This window comes from Carcharhinus amblyrhynchos, chromosome 8 (assembly GCF_965287045.1).
Source record: "Carcharhinus amblyrhynchos chromosome 8, sCarAmb.v2.hapA, whole genome shotgun sequence".
Taxonomy (NCBI): Eukaryota; Metazoa; Chordata; class Chondrichthyes; order Carcharhiniformes; family Carcharhinidae; genus Carcharhinus; species Carcharhinus amblyrhynchos.
Window position 1 is genome coordinate 45,527,653 of NC_137331.1, and position 18,205 is coordinate 45,545,857.

An 18,205-nucleotide genomic window follows, 5' to 3' on the forward strand; every position below is an offset into this window, starting at 1 on the left:
GGTGGGGGTAACAGATGATGCACTTCTGCAAGGAAAGGAAAATCCAACTCTGGAAAAGCCCATTCAAATAGTTAGACATGAGCAGGGAAGAATTGAACATGGTACAGAGGCCAACCCTCAGTCCAGCTGGTTAAGCAGAAAGACGCAGGGGACAGCCTAGGTCAGGGAAAGCAGTATTGGAACAGACTTGACGAGTGAGCATAATAGCGATATGGAGTGAAGCACCCTCACAGCTGACATAACCGTGCTGCAAATGCAACCCAATACTTCCCATGGAACAGGATTGGACACTGTGAATATGCTGTATCTGCCAGTTAGCATACCAAAGCTACAACAGATGCTGGAACCTGCTGTCCATGGCTGACAATGAAAAGCAGAAGTGAGCATAACATCACACTACTTTCTTACCACAGGAACAGTTTTCCTCAACTACAGTGGATATCAAGGCAATCCATATGATGAGAAATAAAGCAAAAAGAAGTGACAAGGAGACAATGTTGTGCAAGATTGAGTTAGAATAACAACAATCACCAATCACTGCAAAGGCAGAACCTAACATGGTTCATCATGAAGAAATGGAAAAACAGAATGAAGGTTTATACCAGCTCACCCTCCAGACCAATGGGATGAACAGCAACAAAAGAATCTAGCACTCCTCCAAAAGAACTAAATGAACTGTGAAAGGGCTCCAGACCATCCTGAACCTCTAAATTCAATGACCTGATGGAGTAGTGATAATGTAGAAATAGTGCAAACATAGAAATAGCAACAATATAGAAATAGTGAGAATGCAGTAACAGCAATGTAAATGCATGCATGACAATAATGCAAGACATAAAGTTTTTTAAAAATTCATTTGTGGGACATGGGTGTTGCTGATTGGCCAGCATTTATTGCCCATCCATAGTTGCCCTTGTTCAGAGGACAACTGAGAGTCAACCACATTGCTGTGGCTTTGGACTCACAATTTTGTCAGATCAGATAAAGATGACAGATTTCCTTTCTTAAAGGACATCAGTGAACCAGGGTGGGTCTTTCTGACAATTGACAATGATTTCATGATCATCAATAGATTCTTAATTCCAAATATTTTTGTTATTGAATTAATTCTACCATCTGCCATGGCAGAATTTGAACCCAGGTCCCAGCTAGTTTGGCGGGGGGTGGGAACTAAAGAAAAGATTAAATAACTGAAGGGGAACAGACAGTAGGGCCAGTAAGGCTCAGAGAAAGAGCTGGCAGCATGTGGTTGCTAATCAAAGAGAGTCTGGTGGATTGAAGTACACTTGTTTCAAAGCAAAAAGAGTAACAGATAAGGCAGATGAACTTAGAGCTTGGATTAGTACTGGGAACTATGATGTTGTTGCTATTACAAAGACTTGTTAAGGGAAGGACAGGATTGGCAGCTTAATGTTCCAGGATACAAGATGTTTCGGGCGGGATAGAGAGGGATGAAAAAGGAGTGAGGGAGTGGCATCACTGGTTAAGGAGAATATGATGTCTGTGTAATAAATAGGTTGGACTAAAACCTGGTGTTGTCAGACTTTTTACTAAGGAGAATATCACAGCCGTGCTGTGGGAGGACACCTCAGAGGGTTCATCCAAGGAGGCGATATGGGTAGAGCTCAGGAATAGGATGTGTGTAGTCACAATGTTGGGGGTTTACTATAGGCCACCCAATATCCAGTAGGAGATAGAGGAACAGATATGTAGGCAGATTTTGGCAAGGTGTAAAAGTAACAGGGTTGTTGAGTGGGAGATTTTAACTTCCCCTATATTGATCGGGGCTCACTTAGTGCTGGGGCGTCGATGGGGCAGAGTTTGTATGGAGCATCCAGAAGGGCTCCTTGAAACAGTATGTAGATAGTCCAACTAGGGAAGGGGCCATACTGGACCTGGTATTGGGGAATGAGCTCAGCCAGGTGGTAAACATTTTAGTAGGAGAGCAGTTTGGGAACAGTGACCACAATTCAGTAAGCTTTAAGGTACTGATGTATAAAGATAAGTGTATTCCTCAAGTTAAGGTGCTAATTCCAACTGAAGAATGTAGATTGGGGGCAGATGTTTGAGGGCAAATCAACATCTACATGTGGGAGGCTTTCATGCGTAAGCTGATAAGAATTCAGGACCAGCACATTCCTGGAAGGATGAAGGATAAGTATTGCAAGTTTTGGGAGCCTTGGATAACGAGGGATATTGTGAGCCTAGTCAAAGAGAAAAAAGAAGCATTTGTCAAGGCTGGGAGGCTGGGAACACACGAAGCAAGTGTGGAATACAAGGAAAATAGAAACTTGAGCAAGGAGTAAGGAGGTCTAAAATGGGTCACGAAAGATCATTGGCCAGCAGGATTAAATAAAATCCCAAGGCTTTTTATACATATATAAAGAGCAAGAGGGTAGCCAGGGAAAGGGTTTGCCCACTCAAGGACAGGGGAGGGAAACTATGCGTGGAGCCAAAGGAAATGGGCAAGGTATTAAATGAGTTCTTTGCATCAGTATTTACCAAAGAGAAGGACTTGGTGGATGATGAGTCTGGGAAAGGGTGTGTAGCTTGAGTCATGTTGAGATCAAAAAGGAGGAAGTGTTGCAGTTCTTGAGAAACATTAAGGTAGACAAGTTTCCAGGGCCTGACAGGATATACCCCAGAACACTGAGAGAAGCAAGGGAGGAAACTGCTGAGGCCTTGAGAGAAATCTTTTTGTCCTCACTGGCTACAGGGGAGGTCCCAGAGGATTGGAGAATAGCCAATGATTTTCCTTTGTTTAAGAAGGATAATTCAGGAAATTACAGGCAGATGGGCCTTACGTCAGTGGTAGGGAAATTATTGGAGAGGATTCTTCGAGACAGGATGTACTCCCACTTGGAAATAAGTGGACGTATTAGCGAGAGGCAACATGGTTTTGTGAAGGGGGAATTATGTCTCACTAACTTGATCAAATTTTTCGAGGAAGTGACTAAGATGATTGATGAGGCAGTGGATGTTGTTTACATGGACTTCAGTAAGGCCTTTGACAAGATCCCTCATGGCAGACTGGTGCAGAAGGTGAAGCTGCACGGGATCAGAGGTAAACTGGCAAGGTGGATACAGAACTGGCTCAGTCAAAGAAGACAGAAGATAGCAGTGGAAGGGTGTGTTTCTGAATGGAGGGCTGTGACAAGTGGCATTCCTCAGGTATCAGTGCTGGGACCTTTACTGTTTGTAATATATATAAATGACTTGGAGGAAAACGTAACTGGTTTGATTCATAAGTTTGCAGAAGACACAAAGGTTGATAGAATTGCAGATAGGAACTTTAGACGATACAGCAGATATAAATTGGTTGGAGACTTGGGTGGAGAGATGGCAGATAGAGTTTAATCTGGACAAATGTGAGGTCATGCATTTTGCAAGATCTAATACAGATAGGAAATATACAGTAAATGGCAGAACCCTTAAGAGTATTGATATGTAGAAGGATCTGTGTGTACAGAGACACAGGTCACTGAAAGTGGCAATGCAGGTGGAGAAGGTAGTCAAGAAGGCATATGGCATTCTTGCCTTTATCAGCCAAGGCACTGAGTTTAAAAATTGGCAAGTCATGTTACAGCTTTATAGAATCTTAGTTAGGCCGCACTTGGAATATAGTGTTCAATTCTGGTTGCCACACTACCAAAAGGATGTGGAGACTTTGGAGAAGGCATAGAAAAGATTTACCAGGATGTTGGCTGGTATGGAAGGCATTAGCTATGAGGAGAGGTTGGAGAAACTTGGTTTGTTCTCACTGGAACGACGGAGATTGAGGGGAAACCTGATAGAAGTCTACAAGATTATGAGGGGCATGGACAGAGTGGATAGTCAGAAGTTTTTTCCCAGGTTTAAAGTGCAAGGGACAAGATTTAAAGGAGATGTACGAGGCAGATTTTTTACACAGAGGGTGGTGAGTCCGTGGAACTCGCTGCCAGGGGAAGTAGTGGAAGCAGGTACACTAGTGATTTTTAAGGGACGTCAGGACAAATACATGAATAGGACAGGAATGGAGGCATATGGTCCCTGGAAGGGTTGGGGGTTTTAGTTAAGTCAAGCAGCATGGTCAGTGCAGACTTGGAGGGTCTGTGCTGTTATTTTCTTTGTTCTTTGTCCACAAGATCATAAGACATAAGAGCCAAATTAGGCTACTCAGCCTATCGAGTCTGCTCCATCATTCAATCACAGCTGATATTTTTCTCATCCCCATTCCCCTGCCTTTTCCCCATAACCCCTGTTCCTCTTACCAATCAAGAACCCATTTATCTCTGTCTTAAAGACACTCAATTACTTGGCCTCCACAGTCTTCTGCAGCAAAGAGTTCCATGGATTCACCAACCTCTGACTAAAGAAATTCCTCCTAATCTCTGATCTAAAATATTATCCCTTTAGCCTAAGGTTGTACCCTCTGGTTCTAGTTTTTCCTACTAGTGGAAACACTAGCCAAGTTTTTGGATTAATAGTCTAGTGATAATACCACTAGGCCATCATCTCATAGAGTCAAAGAGGTTAACAGCATGGAAACAGGCCCTTCGGCCCAACTTGTCCATGCCGTTCTTTTTTTTAAAGCCCCTAAGCTAATCCCAATTGGCCGTATTTGGCCTATATCCCTCTATGCCCATCTTACCCATATAACTGTCGAAACACTTTTTAAAAGACAAAATTGTACCTGCCTCTACAACTACCTCTGGAAGCTGGTTCCAGACACTCACCACCTCCTGTGCGAAAAAATTGCCCCTCTGGACACTTTTGTATATCTCCCCTCTCACCTTAAACCTATGCCCTCTAGTTTTAGACTTCCCAATCTTTGGGAAAAAATATTGACTGTCTAGCTGATCTGTGCCCCTCATTATTTTATAGACCTCTATAAAATCACCCCTCAGCCTTCTACACTCCAGAGCAAAAAGTCCCTGTCTATCCAACCTCTCCTTATAAATTAAACCATCAAGTCCAGGTAGCATTCTAGTAAATCTTTTCTGCATTCTTTCTAGTTTAATAATATCCATTCTGTAATAGACTGACCAGAACTGTGCGCAATATTCCAAGAAAGGCCTTACCAATGTCTTGTACAACTTCAACAAGACGTCCCAACTCCTGTACTCAATATTCTGACCAATGAAACCAAGCATGCTGAATGCCTTCTTCACCACTCTGTCCACCTGTGAGTCCACTTTCAAGGAGCTATGGGCATGTACTCTAAATCTCTGTTCTGTAACTCTCCCCAACAACCTACCATTAACTGAGTAAGTCCTGCCCTCCCCAAAACTAATGAATCTCCAAATACATTGGATAAAGATGTGAGGGAGGCAGTGTAATACAAGGGTCTGACACAGAAAGGCTTAATGTAGGACTGAGTACAGTACTGCGCACACAGTGCTGCACATGACCCAGATCAGAATTACTGTGGTGTTGAACAGAGATATTCATAACCCTGAACACGGATACAGCCGCTAGCGGTTAATAGTTCTAATAGTTAATAAAAACTTATGGTTAACCTACAGAAGACATGGAGACTTATTTAAGACATGCTGATCTGTAACCAACACCTCACAACATTAAATATACAAGTTGTCAGGCAATGCAGTATTGGATTTGGTGGAAGAGTAAGATTGGAAATTTACAAACCATCAGCAGCTTGATACATAAAATTTCATGGGATGTGGGTGTTACTGGCTAGCTCACCATTTATTGTCCATCCCTAATTACCCCTGAGAAGTGGGTGGAGAGCTGCCTTCTTGAACCTGGTGTAGCCCCGTGTGGTGTAGGCACACCCACAGTGCTCTTAGGAGGTTGTTCCAGGAGTTTGACCAGTCATAGTGAAGGATCAGTGAGATATTTCCAAGTCAAGTTGGTAAGTGACTTGGAGAACAACCTCCAGGTGCTGGTGATCCCAGGTATCTGCTGCTCTAGCCCTTCCAGATGGTGATGGTCTTGGGTTTGGAATATGCTGCATTAGGAACCTTGGTGAGTTGCTACAGTGCACCTTGAAGATGATACACATTGCAACCACTGTTCATCGGTGGTGGATGGATTGAATGTTTGTGGAAGGGGTAGCGATCAAATGGGACTACTTTGCCTTGGGTGCTGTTGAACCTCTTGAGTGTTGTTGGAGCTGCACTCATCCAGGCAAGTGGGGAGTGTTCCATCACACTCCTAACTTGTACCTTGCAGATGGTGGACAGGCTTTGTTGGGGGGAGGGTGGGGGGGCAGTGGTGGTCAGGAGGTGAGTTACTGGCTGCAATTTTCCTAGCCTTTGACCTGCTCTTTTGGCCAAAGTATTTATATTACTAGTCCAGTTGCGTTTTGGTCAATGGTAACTTCCAGAATGTTGATGGTGGGGAATCAGCAATTGTAATGCCATTGAATGTTAAGGGGTGATGATGTGGAGATGCCGGCGTTAGACTAGGGTAGGCACAGTAAGAAGTCTCACATCTCAGTCTCATACTCACCCGATGAAGAGGCAGCACTCTGAAACCTTGTGCTACCAAATAAACCTGTTGGACTTTAACCTGGTGTTATGAGACTTCTTACTAAGGGGTAATGGTTAGATCCTCTCTGGTTGGTGATGGTCATTGCTTAGCATTTGTGTGGCACGACTGTTACTTGCCACTTGTCAGCCTAAGCCCAGGTTTGTGAAACAATAACACAGTAGAGAGATGGATGGGTGAAATCATGAAGATGTTTTTTGTTCATTGATTGATCGGAAATCAGTCAAATTCTTATGCTAGTTTCCGGGTTACCTTCACTGATATTTAAGCGCTTCCGTGTCAGACGCGGGGTCAGAATGCTTCAGGAAGATCTGAGCCTGAATTCTATCACTTCGCCCGCCACCGAATCGGAGCGGGCGCGGGTTCCGGGTGGGAATTTCCGGTCTCGCCTGGGTCTCAGTGAGTCCAGTTTTGTGTCGATCCGGATTAACTACCGCTAAATCGGGTCGGTTGAGGCGGAGAAGGTGATTGGCTGTGGGATGAAAGGCTTTGCTAGAAACGGCAGCGTTGTTCATGTTAATCGCGGGTTAAAGGTGGTGGCGGAAGAAGTGCTGGATTTTTGTTAGGAGCCGGAGCACTGTGCTGCTTATGAGAAAATCTTCGGCAGTGGGACGAAACTTGTTGTTACAGGTAAGGCTTCGGTGTGAGGAAGGATGTAAATTACAATAGTTAAACTCGCGGTGCTGAGTAACCGGGTTACCAGTGACGGTGATTAGTGTGGACTGGAACACCCTGTGTATCTGAGAATTCCGCTCAGGGACTGAAGTGTTTCTCAAGGAGCGGACCCGATAGTTTCTACAAAGTGGTTGCAGGTTGAGTCCCTTTGGAGAGACGCTGGAGATTCGGTTGGTGCCCAGGATGGTTCTTGTAAAGTAATGTAACACAGTGTCACTGGTGGTAGCTGGAAAAAGATATTCGGCTCTGGGACTCGCCTCATTGTTTCAGGTTCGTCTGACGAATGTGTTTAACTGTGTCTAACATTTATTCCGTCTAACATTTATTCCGTCCAACATTTATTCCGAGTTTGGTGATTCACTGAGACAGTTTATAGAATCAGGGAGTCTGCACCAAAACCCTTATTTCTGCTCAGAGCTTCTATTAATCAGATCTAGGACAGGGGTAGTGGCGGGGTTTTTGTACAAGGTTGTGTCGCTGTGGTCTGAAAGAAAGCTCTTTGGAGCTGGGACTAAACTGATCGTCACAGGTGAGTTATGGAGGTAGAATAGAGGCTGGCACAGAACGGTGGCTCTGCATTGGAGCAGTGAAGTTATTGACTCTAGTTTTTTAACGGATTCAGGGCTGTTGAGTAGATCCCAAATACCTCGCGCTGCCAGGATTAAAACAGCTCAGGGAGATGTATAAAACCACAATGGTTAAGAACGAGGTCTCTGCGAGACATCCCGCAGGTCAGGGAATCTACAAGTACCGGGATAGTTCATTCTGGCACTCCAATCCTGATTTCAAGAATTTCCGATTTCCTAATTCAGAAACCTGTAATGTTTACTGAGGGAAACAGTTATAACCCAGTCATAAAATGCAACAATAATTGGTAGAGTCCTAATTCACAGACGGAGAATACCAATAGAAATGGCGAGAGTTTATAGAAAGAGTTAGTGCAGATCTTGAACTGTCCTGAAGTTAGGTTTGCAGTTCAGTGCTGGTACCAAACAGGTGAGATTGACATGGGCCGCCTTCAGCGTCCCCTGCGGGCTTTGAAAACCGATTCACCGATTCTGCTTTCGGCGTTGGTACGAGGTTGGTTGTCGCTTCGTGAGGGGAATTCATATCCTGCTCCAGTGTAAAATGAGAGACAGCATTTTAACAAGGTTCGGAGCGACCCGTTGCTTTAATTCGTTAGGGCTGCGGGAGGCGGCACGGTGGCACAATGATTAACACTGCTGCCTCACAGCGCCAGGAATCCGGGTTCGATTCCCGGCTGTGTGGAGTCTGCACGTTCTCTCCGTGTCTGTGTGGGTTTCATCGGGGTGCTCCGGTTTCCTCTCACAGTCTGAAAGAGGTGCTGGTTAGGTGCATTGGCCGTGCTAAATTCTCCCTCAGTGTAACTCGAGCAGGCGCTGGAGTGTGGCGACTAGGGGATCGTCACAGTAACGTCTTGCAGTGTTAATGTAAGCCTACTTGTGACACTAATTTTAAATAAACTTTAAACTTTGAGGATGCTAAGCAGAAAATGGGAGTGTTTAGTGAATCCCGAAGATTAATGAGGAGATTAGTTTAGAGTTCATACAAAAATAGTTGGGATTCTGGACAATACTCCAGTCAGATTTAAATGAATATGGGAGCAGTAAATTGAAATTCTCCACACCCTACAGATTTTAGGATTGAGAACAAGAGCCAAACGGCTTAGAATTTGCCTGAATGTTTAGGTCACTGACTGAAGCATTCAGAAAGTCGAAGCTGTGGGAATGAATTGAAAGCTAGCCCAGGATGGGACAGGCCGGCGGGGAGATCTTGTTCCCGCTCAGGTAGCCCCAGAGAAGCAGGATCGGAACCCAGGCGGGCACTGTGATCAAAATAAGGAAATACCGAAATTGAATTCAGGTTCCGTCCCAATATTTGAGCGCGTAGATTATTTTGTAAAGGAAGTATTTATACTTGTTATTTAGGGATCATTTGATAATTAGCGAGAATTTTAAAATGATACAATAGAGGATGAAGCATTCGACACGTCGACTCTGCTGTCTATTAGAAAGCTACTCAATTAGTCCCATGCACTGCTCATTCATTATAGCTTTGCAAATTTCTCCTGCTCAGATTAACATACAATCTCTTTTTAAATCAGCTTCTATCATCATTCAGGCAGCGCACTGCACTTCACAACTGCTGCCAAATCTTTTTACACACTTGTGTCCAAAGAACCATAGAATCCCTAAAGCACAAAAACTCCTCCGGTATCTTTTATTAATCACTTCAACTCTGTATCCCGGCATCAGTCCTTCTGCCTCCAGAAATTATTTCCCCCTATTGACTGTACACATAATTCGAAATTTAAAATTTACCATTTCATAGAATCTCTGCAGTACAGAAAGGGGCCATTTGGCCCATCGAGTCTGCACCGACTACAATCCCACCCAGGCCCTACCCCCATATCCCTACACATTTACCCGCTAATCCCTCTAACCGACGCATCTCAAGACATTAAGGGGCAATTTTTAGCATGGCCAATCAACGTAACCCGCACATCTTTGGACTAGGGGAGGAAACCGGAGCACAAGTGGAAACCCAAACAGAGACGGGGACGATGTGCAAACTCCACATAGGCAATGACCCAAGCCTGGCATCGAACCCAGATCCCTGGTGCTGTGAAGCAGCAGTACTAATCACTGTGTCACCGTACCACCTTTTCTTATTCTTCCTACAAAAATCAATCACTCCGCACTTCACTGTGTAAATGATGTCTATCCGCTTCACCACTCACACTGCCTGTCTTCCCGAAGTCTGTTGCTACTCTCCTCTGTTTATTATACACGGTTTCTTATTTACTCTATTTCCCTGATGTTATTACATTTCTCCTTAATCGCCTCTGCTCGAAGGAGAAGAATCCCAACTTCTCCAGTCTTTCCGCATAACCAGTGTCTCAAATCCGCTGTCTGAACTTAATTCTATGTAAACTAATCATATCAGCGGCCAAGCGCCTAACTTGCCCCATCAGAACCTCTTTCCCTCTCCTCTGCCATGCTCTCTTATTCCACCTTCCTCTTCACTTCCTCTTCACTCACCTCCATGTTCTCCCTGTTCCCTCTCCTATCTTCCCCTCCTCTCCCATCCCCTCTTCTGATCTCTCCTTTCACCTCTCATTTTGTTCCCCTACTTTTGGTATCCTTCTCTCTTCCTTCCCATCCTTTCCCGTCTTCCCTCTTTCTCCATTCCTGGCTCCCATTTGAACTTTAACAAGGGACAAACCAGAAATTCCAACAACCTCCAAATAAACCTCTCGGTTTGTGGGAAATCGGATAAATATTCTGTGGCCAATTGTGTTTAAATGAGATGTTTACAGAAATTCCAATTTTTTTTTTAACTAACCAGACAAAGCTATTATGGGACCAAAAATCCGCCTTTTCCCTCCGAATACCACGGAACTGGAAGCGGGCAAAGCTCTGCTGACTTGTCTCCTAACTGATTTCTACCCCGAGGTCATTAAGGTTATCTGGAAAATCGGGGGTAAGGCAGTCGAACAGGGCAAGGTAACCACGGATTCAGTGACGAAACAGAACGACGGCAGGTACTCGGTGATCAGTCACCTGGAAATCACGGCGCAAGAATGGGACACAGAAGATATCTCCTGTGGTGCAGAACACGAAAGGACGCCACGCGAGGAAATTATTAACAAAGCAGGTAGGCTCTCAACAATCCCACTGTCTCCTATTAGGCTAGAGTATCTTGCCATCAAAACATCAACATGAGGGCTGAGGAATTCCTCATTTTGTTTTAATTAACTTTGATTTTGACTTTTTTAGGCTTTAACCCGTTCAAACATTTTTTAAAGGATTTAAAAATCCTTGTGTTTTTTTTAAAGGATTTGTATTGAAAAGCAGCCGCGCTCAAAAGGACATTTAATGATGATAACGTTTTAATATAATTATGTAGGAGGTTCAAACGGTTGAAATCAATTCGGCCCGTTTTCGCTTTCTGTCCCTAAGATCCGCTTCCTCAATCAGTTGTCGAATAATCGGAAACTGGAGAAATCCAATTGTACCGATTCCAATTTCCCGCGATTGTTCCAATTGTTGCCCCGGGACTTTGTCTTTGGCGCGGGTTAATAAACACGTTTGTTGTAACTAGGACGTGTTTGGGACAATTTTCATGTAAAAACGTTCATTCATCAATTTAAATTGTAAATGTAACTTTTATTCAAATACTATACCCGATCCTTGCTCAAATCCCGTGTCTCCTGAGAGATAATCGCAAATTTGAGATTAATAACTATCCGTTGTTGAATTTAAAAAAAGATAAACTTCCAATAGAGCGGGAAATCGTCAGTTTTGGAGTTCTCGCTAGTTCCTCGCGGATCCGCTCCGAACGGCGCAAACCCGAAATCATTCTTTACCGAAAGAGGAAATTGCGCCCGAATATCTTTCAGAAAAAGGGTTTGTACATTGAATATACACAGTGCGTCGTGTAAACTGAGGCAAGGTAATCATTGTTAAATTCAAAACACGCGGTACAGGTTGTAATGAACGGCGAAGGCCAGAGAATGAGAATTAAAACATTTATTAAGAGAACGCGTTACAGTCAATAGTTTAACTGCAGAAAACTATCGTTTTAATATTTAAACTTCCTGTCTCAGATGCCGAGCTCCGCACACAACTTTCACCAAAACCCATTCTGTAAATGAGCAAACACTTTGTTCGTCCTCTCACGCTCTTAGCTGCCTCGACATGACTGAATTTTGCGATTATTTCTAATCTGTTTTTCTTTCCTTGTCTATAGCTACGGCTGTATCCGAACCTGCAGCTGCCACGTGTCCACCTCTAGTTTCGGAAGGAAATAAGACCGCGCATGAAGGTAATTTCTCAGTTTGTTCTTGCGTTTACACAACTGGTCTGACAGATTGGGGCAGGGTTCAAATGTTAAAGCAGTTACACCAGAGAATGAAACTGAAATCTGGTGAGCTCTGGCCAACGTCAGAAGAATGTGCAGGAAAAGTGCCATTGTTAGGGAACCAGAACGCCGGCAGGAAAGGAAATCATCTTTCCCGCAGTTAGGGTTCTCCGGTCCCGCTGCAGTGAACAGAGGTTTGGCTGAGCGCCAAATGTTCCGTTCTCGCTGGCAGCAGCGACGCTGCTTGAAGAGGTGCAGAATGACGGCCCCAGTCCTTAGCCAGATTCCCTCTCATCCCAACTCCAGTTCACTCAAACCGGTTCTTGCTTAGCTAGATTCATTTAGGGAAAAATAAACCAAGTGAGAAAAGGGATACATTGAAAAAGCCAATTTTATGGGGATGAGAATTGAGCTCAGAAAAACTGGAAAAATGCTGACAGATCGCAGAACGTTGGAGAACAGTGTGAACTAGCCAATTGAACAACATCAAACAGGAGAAATACATCCAACCAAAAAACAGACCTCAGAACTGAATAATAGCAGCTATAGAGAATAAAACAGAGTAAAATTAAAACTAAAGAAAATGTATTCACTAAGAATGCAAAGAAGGAGAGGATGACAAAACAAAATATAATAAAAATCGAAAATAGATAAAAACAAATAAATTAACAAGGGTAGTAAAATAAATAGTGAGGATTTATGCGGTCACATAAATAACAAAGCAAGTGATCAGGAAAGGAACAGGAGCACTCAGGGATAAACTCATAAAAAGTCACATACATCAGAATTGAGGAAATATTGAATTTGACTTTATTTCCGTACTTACCAGGGAGACTAACCACAGTGGACATGACATTGAAAGAAGAGATTTTTAAAAACTCAAATAGAAAAGGGAAAATAATTGCTAAGCTAAGCTAACCAAACTTAAAGAAAGTTTAAAGCCTGTCCACCATCTGTACAGCATAAGTCAGGACTGTAATGGAATACTCTTCATTTGTCTGGATGAGTGCAGCTCCAACAAAGTTAAAGAAGCTTGACACTATCTAAGACATAGACTCGATTGCTACCCCTTCCACAAACATTCACTCCCTCCACCACTGACTAACAGTGGTAGCAGTGTGTACCATCTACAAGATGTACTGCCAGAACTGAGTTCTTAGCCAGCATCTTTCAAACCCACAACTATTACCATCTAGAAGGACAAGGGCAGAAGATACTTGGGAACATCACCCTCCTCCAAATAACTTACTATTCTGACTTACAAATATGTCACCATTCCTTCACTGTTGGCTGGGTCAAAATCCTGGTACTCCCTCTTTAACAGCACTATGGCAGCACACCACATGGACTGCAGCTGTTCAAGAAGGCAGCTCAGCACTACTTTCTCAAGGGCAATTAGGGATGGGCAATAAATGCTGGCCTACCCAGTGAAGCCCATGTCCCGTGAGTGAATTAAAAAAAAACAAACTCTGGAATTCCCTGCTGAAATCTTTCTACCTCATTATGTCCCTCTGCTCCTCTAAAACCTATTCATTTTTCAAAGCTTTTGGTCATCTCCTAACGCTACTTCATGGGATTTGGTGTCAGATTTTATTTTTGTAAAGAGCTATGATAAGGTGAAGTACCATGGGACAGTTTACTACATTAAAAGGAATATAAAAAAGCAAGTTGTTCTTGTATAAGATCCCTTATCTGGATGGATTGCATTCAGGTATCTTATTACAAATAAGGCAGAGTTAGCAAAGGCATTATTGCATAAATTTGAAACAATCATTAACAAAGGGAATAGAGAAACAAGGCAAGTAGATTCTATATTAGGGCGACATGATGGCCCAATCATTAGCACTGCTGCCTCACAGCACCAGGAACCTACGTTCAATTCCAGCCTCAGGTCACTATCTATGTGGAGATTGTACGTTCTCCCCAGGTCTGTATGGGTTTCCTCTGGGTGCTCCAGTTTCCTTCCACATTCCAAAGATGTGCGGGTTAGGTTGATTGGTCATGTTAAATTGACTCTAGTGTCAGGGGATTAGTAGGGTAAATATGTGGGGTTGGAGAAATGTGGTCTGGGTGGGATTGCGGTAAGTGCAGACTCAATGGGCCGAATGGCCTCCTTCTGCACTGTGGGGATTCTATGATATTTAAAAAAGGGAGATCGAACATGTCTTGGGACTATAGACCAATGAGTTTAATGTTTGTGATAGGAAAATAATGGAAATGTGAAAACAGAAAATGTACAGTCCATTGTATTTGTACAACATTATTCCACTTCTCGGTTTTTGAATCATAGCTCTGTTAGTTACAGCACTTCAAATGCATATTCAAACATTGTGAATGGAAAATATCCCGATATCTAAAAGGAAGTTTGTGATTAAAAACGTTATTTAATTATTTGAGAAAGTAGTTGAATGTTGAGAAAAGGACAATAAAATGCTTGGATTTTCAAAAGACATTCAGAGAGGCACTGCAGAGTAGATTCACCAACACCTGGAATTAGGACTAAGTAGGTGAGTGGATAGCCAACTAACTACAAAGAGGAAGGGAAGCAATGAATAGGAGGTTAAAAGCAGTTACATAAATTGGCAAAATGATGGAAAATGTTCAGCAAATGTTCTAGGGTTATTGCTGTTCAGCATTTATATTAATGATTTGTGCTCAGCTATTGGAACAGCAATTTCAACATTTTCTGATGACAAATTGAAGGGGGTGGGGGGTGGAGGGTGGGAGGCAGCTGGGTAGAGTGAAGATGGTGTGGGTGCTGTTTGGTTAATACATAAAATAATTGTGATAAATTACAGGAAGATATTAAGAAACGCGCAGAATGAGCATGTGTTCGGAAATGTATCTAGGTAATTGTGAGGCAGTACATCTTAGTAAGGAGAATAAGAAGATCACATAATCCTTGTGAAATATTTGTGTAAGAGAGGTAGAGGAATTTAGTGACCTAGGGTACAGATGTCCAAATCACTAAATATAGCAATGTGGTTTTATGAATCAGCAAAGCACTGGTCTTCTTTTCTGGAAGGATATATTGAATGGAAGGAAAGTTAATGCTTGGGCTGATGTTAACGCTTGGGCTGCCTCCTAATAAAACCGATCTTTCTTGTTACGAGTGAAAATACATCCCGTAGTTTTTTTAAATAATATTGCTTTCGTCTGATTTTATTCCCTGACTTGAAGCAACTAGAAAAAATTGGAAAGGAATTGTAAAGCCACCGGAAGTAGTTAGTCGCCAGGATTTAAAACAATGAGATGCTTAATACCTGACTGTTAGTCCGTTTTAACTATGGTTTTACTGACAATCTGCTGCTAAACAATTACAAACAGTGGATTGATACTAGCTTCTACAGGAACTCTTCCATGCTTTGCATTTTACTTTTCCCAAGCCGCACATGTCCCGTTATTTACAAGTCATGACTCACATTAATGAACTAGAAATTGACATGTTTTGCCTTTCTTCAATTTGCTTAGAACGGCCATTGAATTCGCTGCAGATTGCGACCTTTACGTACACGCTGCTGCTGGCGAAGAGCGTGTTCTATTGCGGGATTATCTCCTTCATTTTTCACAAGTTTGGGTCCCGTGACTTGAAGAAGCCACTTTAACTGACATCAATCGACCGCTGTTTAAGATTTCAATTAAAATTAGTATTTTGTGCAAATTTTTGCTCCGCGTGTCTGTTTACGCAGAGACTAATTTTGTAGAAGAACGTTAGTTGATTTTTAAGTAGATTTGTTACTGTCCATTTCAATGCCGCGTTTTGTGAATACTTTGCTACAGATAAATTGTTGCATTCTCTTGTAATTTTGTATTAGAATTCTGCAAAATTGAAAATAATAAAATATCTTTCAAACTCATTTCATTTTGTTTTGGTTTCTTAGTGACCGCGGATTAATGTCAAAGACAAGTCCCTAAATAGCTTTACTTCACTCCTGTGAGGACTCAATTCAAATTAGTTAAAATAGAATATTATAACAAACAGAATACTGCGGTGTAGCCTCATATTACCGACCGAAACCTGGATTAATAATTCAGGAAAATCTAGTTTGAAACAACAATTGGCAAATAAATCAGTAAAAAGTGGCCATGATACAGTTTGGGGATTGTTGTACGAACTTAGTTCACTCATGTTTTTGCGGAAGGAGATTTACCGCTCTCTACTGTGGCTGTAACATCGCTTCGGTTCAGTGCTGCTGGCCCTGCGAACAAAGAACCACATTTTCCGTCACATTTGTCGCAATTAAAACTTCAACTTTTATTCCGCATTTATTCGCGGAATAACTCTATTACATAAGTTATGTAATTCGCATCAATAATTCTGTAAAAGTCATGAATATAATGTTTACTTTGGGGGAGTTTTTCTTGTGATGCTGGTTGTATAAAGAAAATACTTCAACGCGTTTCATTTCGGCCATTTGTTTATTAATAAATCCAATCATTCCTGTTTAAGCTCCAATTAATATCAATCTATATTTCGAGAAAGGGAAATGCTGCATGTGACTCCAGTCCCGCACCAAATTGAGTGATTCTTAACGGCCCTAGTATTAGAAATATCCACCGCTTCCTCGGGGCAATAGGGATTGGCTACAAACGCGGGCCTTAGCGCCCATTTATATCAGGCGACTGGTGCCTTGGGATCTTTTCCATCCACCAGAAAGGCGATCAAGTGCCTTGTTTAAAATGCCATCCCAAAGAAGGCTCCTCAGTTTTGACAAAGGGTCATCTGGACTCGAAACGTCAGCCCTTTTCTCTCCTTACAAGATGCTGCCAGACCTGCTGAGATTTTCCAGCATTTTCTCTTTTGGTCCCAAAGGAGGTATCGCCCACAGTGCAGCACTCCCTCAGTATTACCTGCAGTTTCAATCTGATTTAGAGCTAGGGGCACTTAGCAAATTTGTCTCTCATTAAGATATCAGGATCCCAATGAAGGATCGTTTTGAATGACTGAGAACTCTGGATCGTTCCCTCGCTTTCCGAGCGTTGCTCCTTCATTAGGTGAGTGGGAGTTCAGTTCACAAACAGGGCATATAAAGGCACAAACTCAATTTACAAATCCCACTCACCTGATGAAGGAGCAACGCTCCCAAAGCTAGTGGCTTGTACTAGCAAATAAACTTGTTGGACTTTAACTTGATGTTGTGAGACTGCTTACTGTGTTTACCCCAGTCCAACGCCGGCATCTCCAAGGATTGCGGTACAGATCCGAAATAAAATTATTGTCAAGATTCAGAAAGACTGACAGTGTTAATCAATCCTGAATCCAGAATCTTTTATTAAGTTGATTTCTGCGAAGTTTCTTAGACCTAACAATTACCATACTCCGGTCCCAGCACCAATTACACAATGGGCGAACAGCTTGGTTAAATTGGAGTGTGATTCATTGTGACCGGGGTTCAATCCCTCTTCCAGCTAGTTTATGAAGAACTGGTTCCTTAACTTGCTCCATAAAACCCTCTCTCCCTAATGCAAATTCTCAGCATCATTTTCAACAAAGATTTTGACCACCGGCCAGTGGAAATTATCACTCCGAATGCCTCCCGCAATTCCTGTCAGCCCGGGAGACGGAGTTGCTGGACAATGAAATATTTAAAGCAAATTACACATCATTCATTTGGAGAAGCTTCCGTTTGTTTACCGAGCGCGGATTTAACAACAAGATGATTAGGAACGGAAAGAAGAGAACTTAAATCAGTAAGTTAATGTTTAGAGCATTCCGTTTCATTGAGATTTTGGCTGTTGTTATTTTAAACTTTAAACGCACCAGGCAGGTTAATAATTGACAATTTGTGTAAGAAGGTGAAGGTCGCGACTCGAGTAAAATCGGTTTTTATTTAAACTCGGTTGTTTATTATTCAGCTGGTGCTCCCATTGTCACCTGTGTATCGACACTTAGCAAAAATCGCTGTTATTTTGCGGCAATTCTCGCCAATTGGTTCGAACAAAAGGGAGGGAGATATTAACCGAGTGAAGCTTGACAGAATGAGAAAATTGATCATTTCCGGCGATATTTTCTTTCAGGGATTCTCTTTTTTTGTTTTTGCGCTTAAAAATATTCCCTAGAAATATTAGGATATCTTCCGTAAATCTACTGGAGAAGTTTGGCGATAAGATTAAACTCATTATTTAACACGAATCCGGAACACGTTGCCTGTGA

General features: G+C 42.5%; 1 gene segment (V, D, J or C); it reads left to right on the top strand.

Annotated features, from left to right (window-relative positions):
* Nucleotides 1-6,802: 6,802 nt before the first annotated feature.
* Nucleotides 6,803-15,908, top strand: LOC145346573 (Ig lambda-1 chain C region-like). The segment is given in 4 exon segments: nucleotides 6,803-7,122; nucleotides 10,537-10,845; nucleotides 11,941-12,015; nucleotides 15,523-15,908. Coding segments are annotated over 3 exon segments (507 nt in total).
* Nucleotides 15,909-18,205: the final 2,297 nt, after the last annotated feature.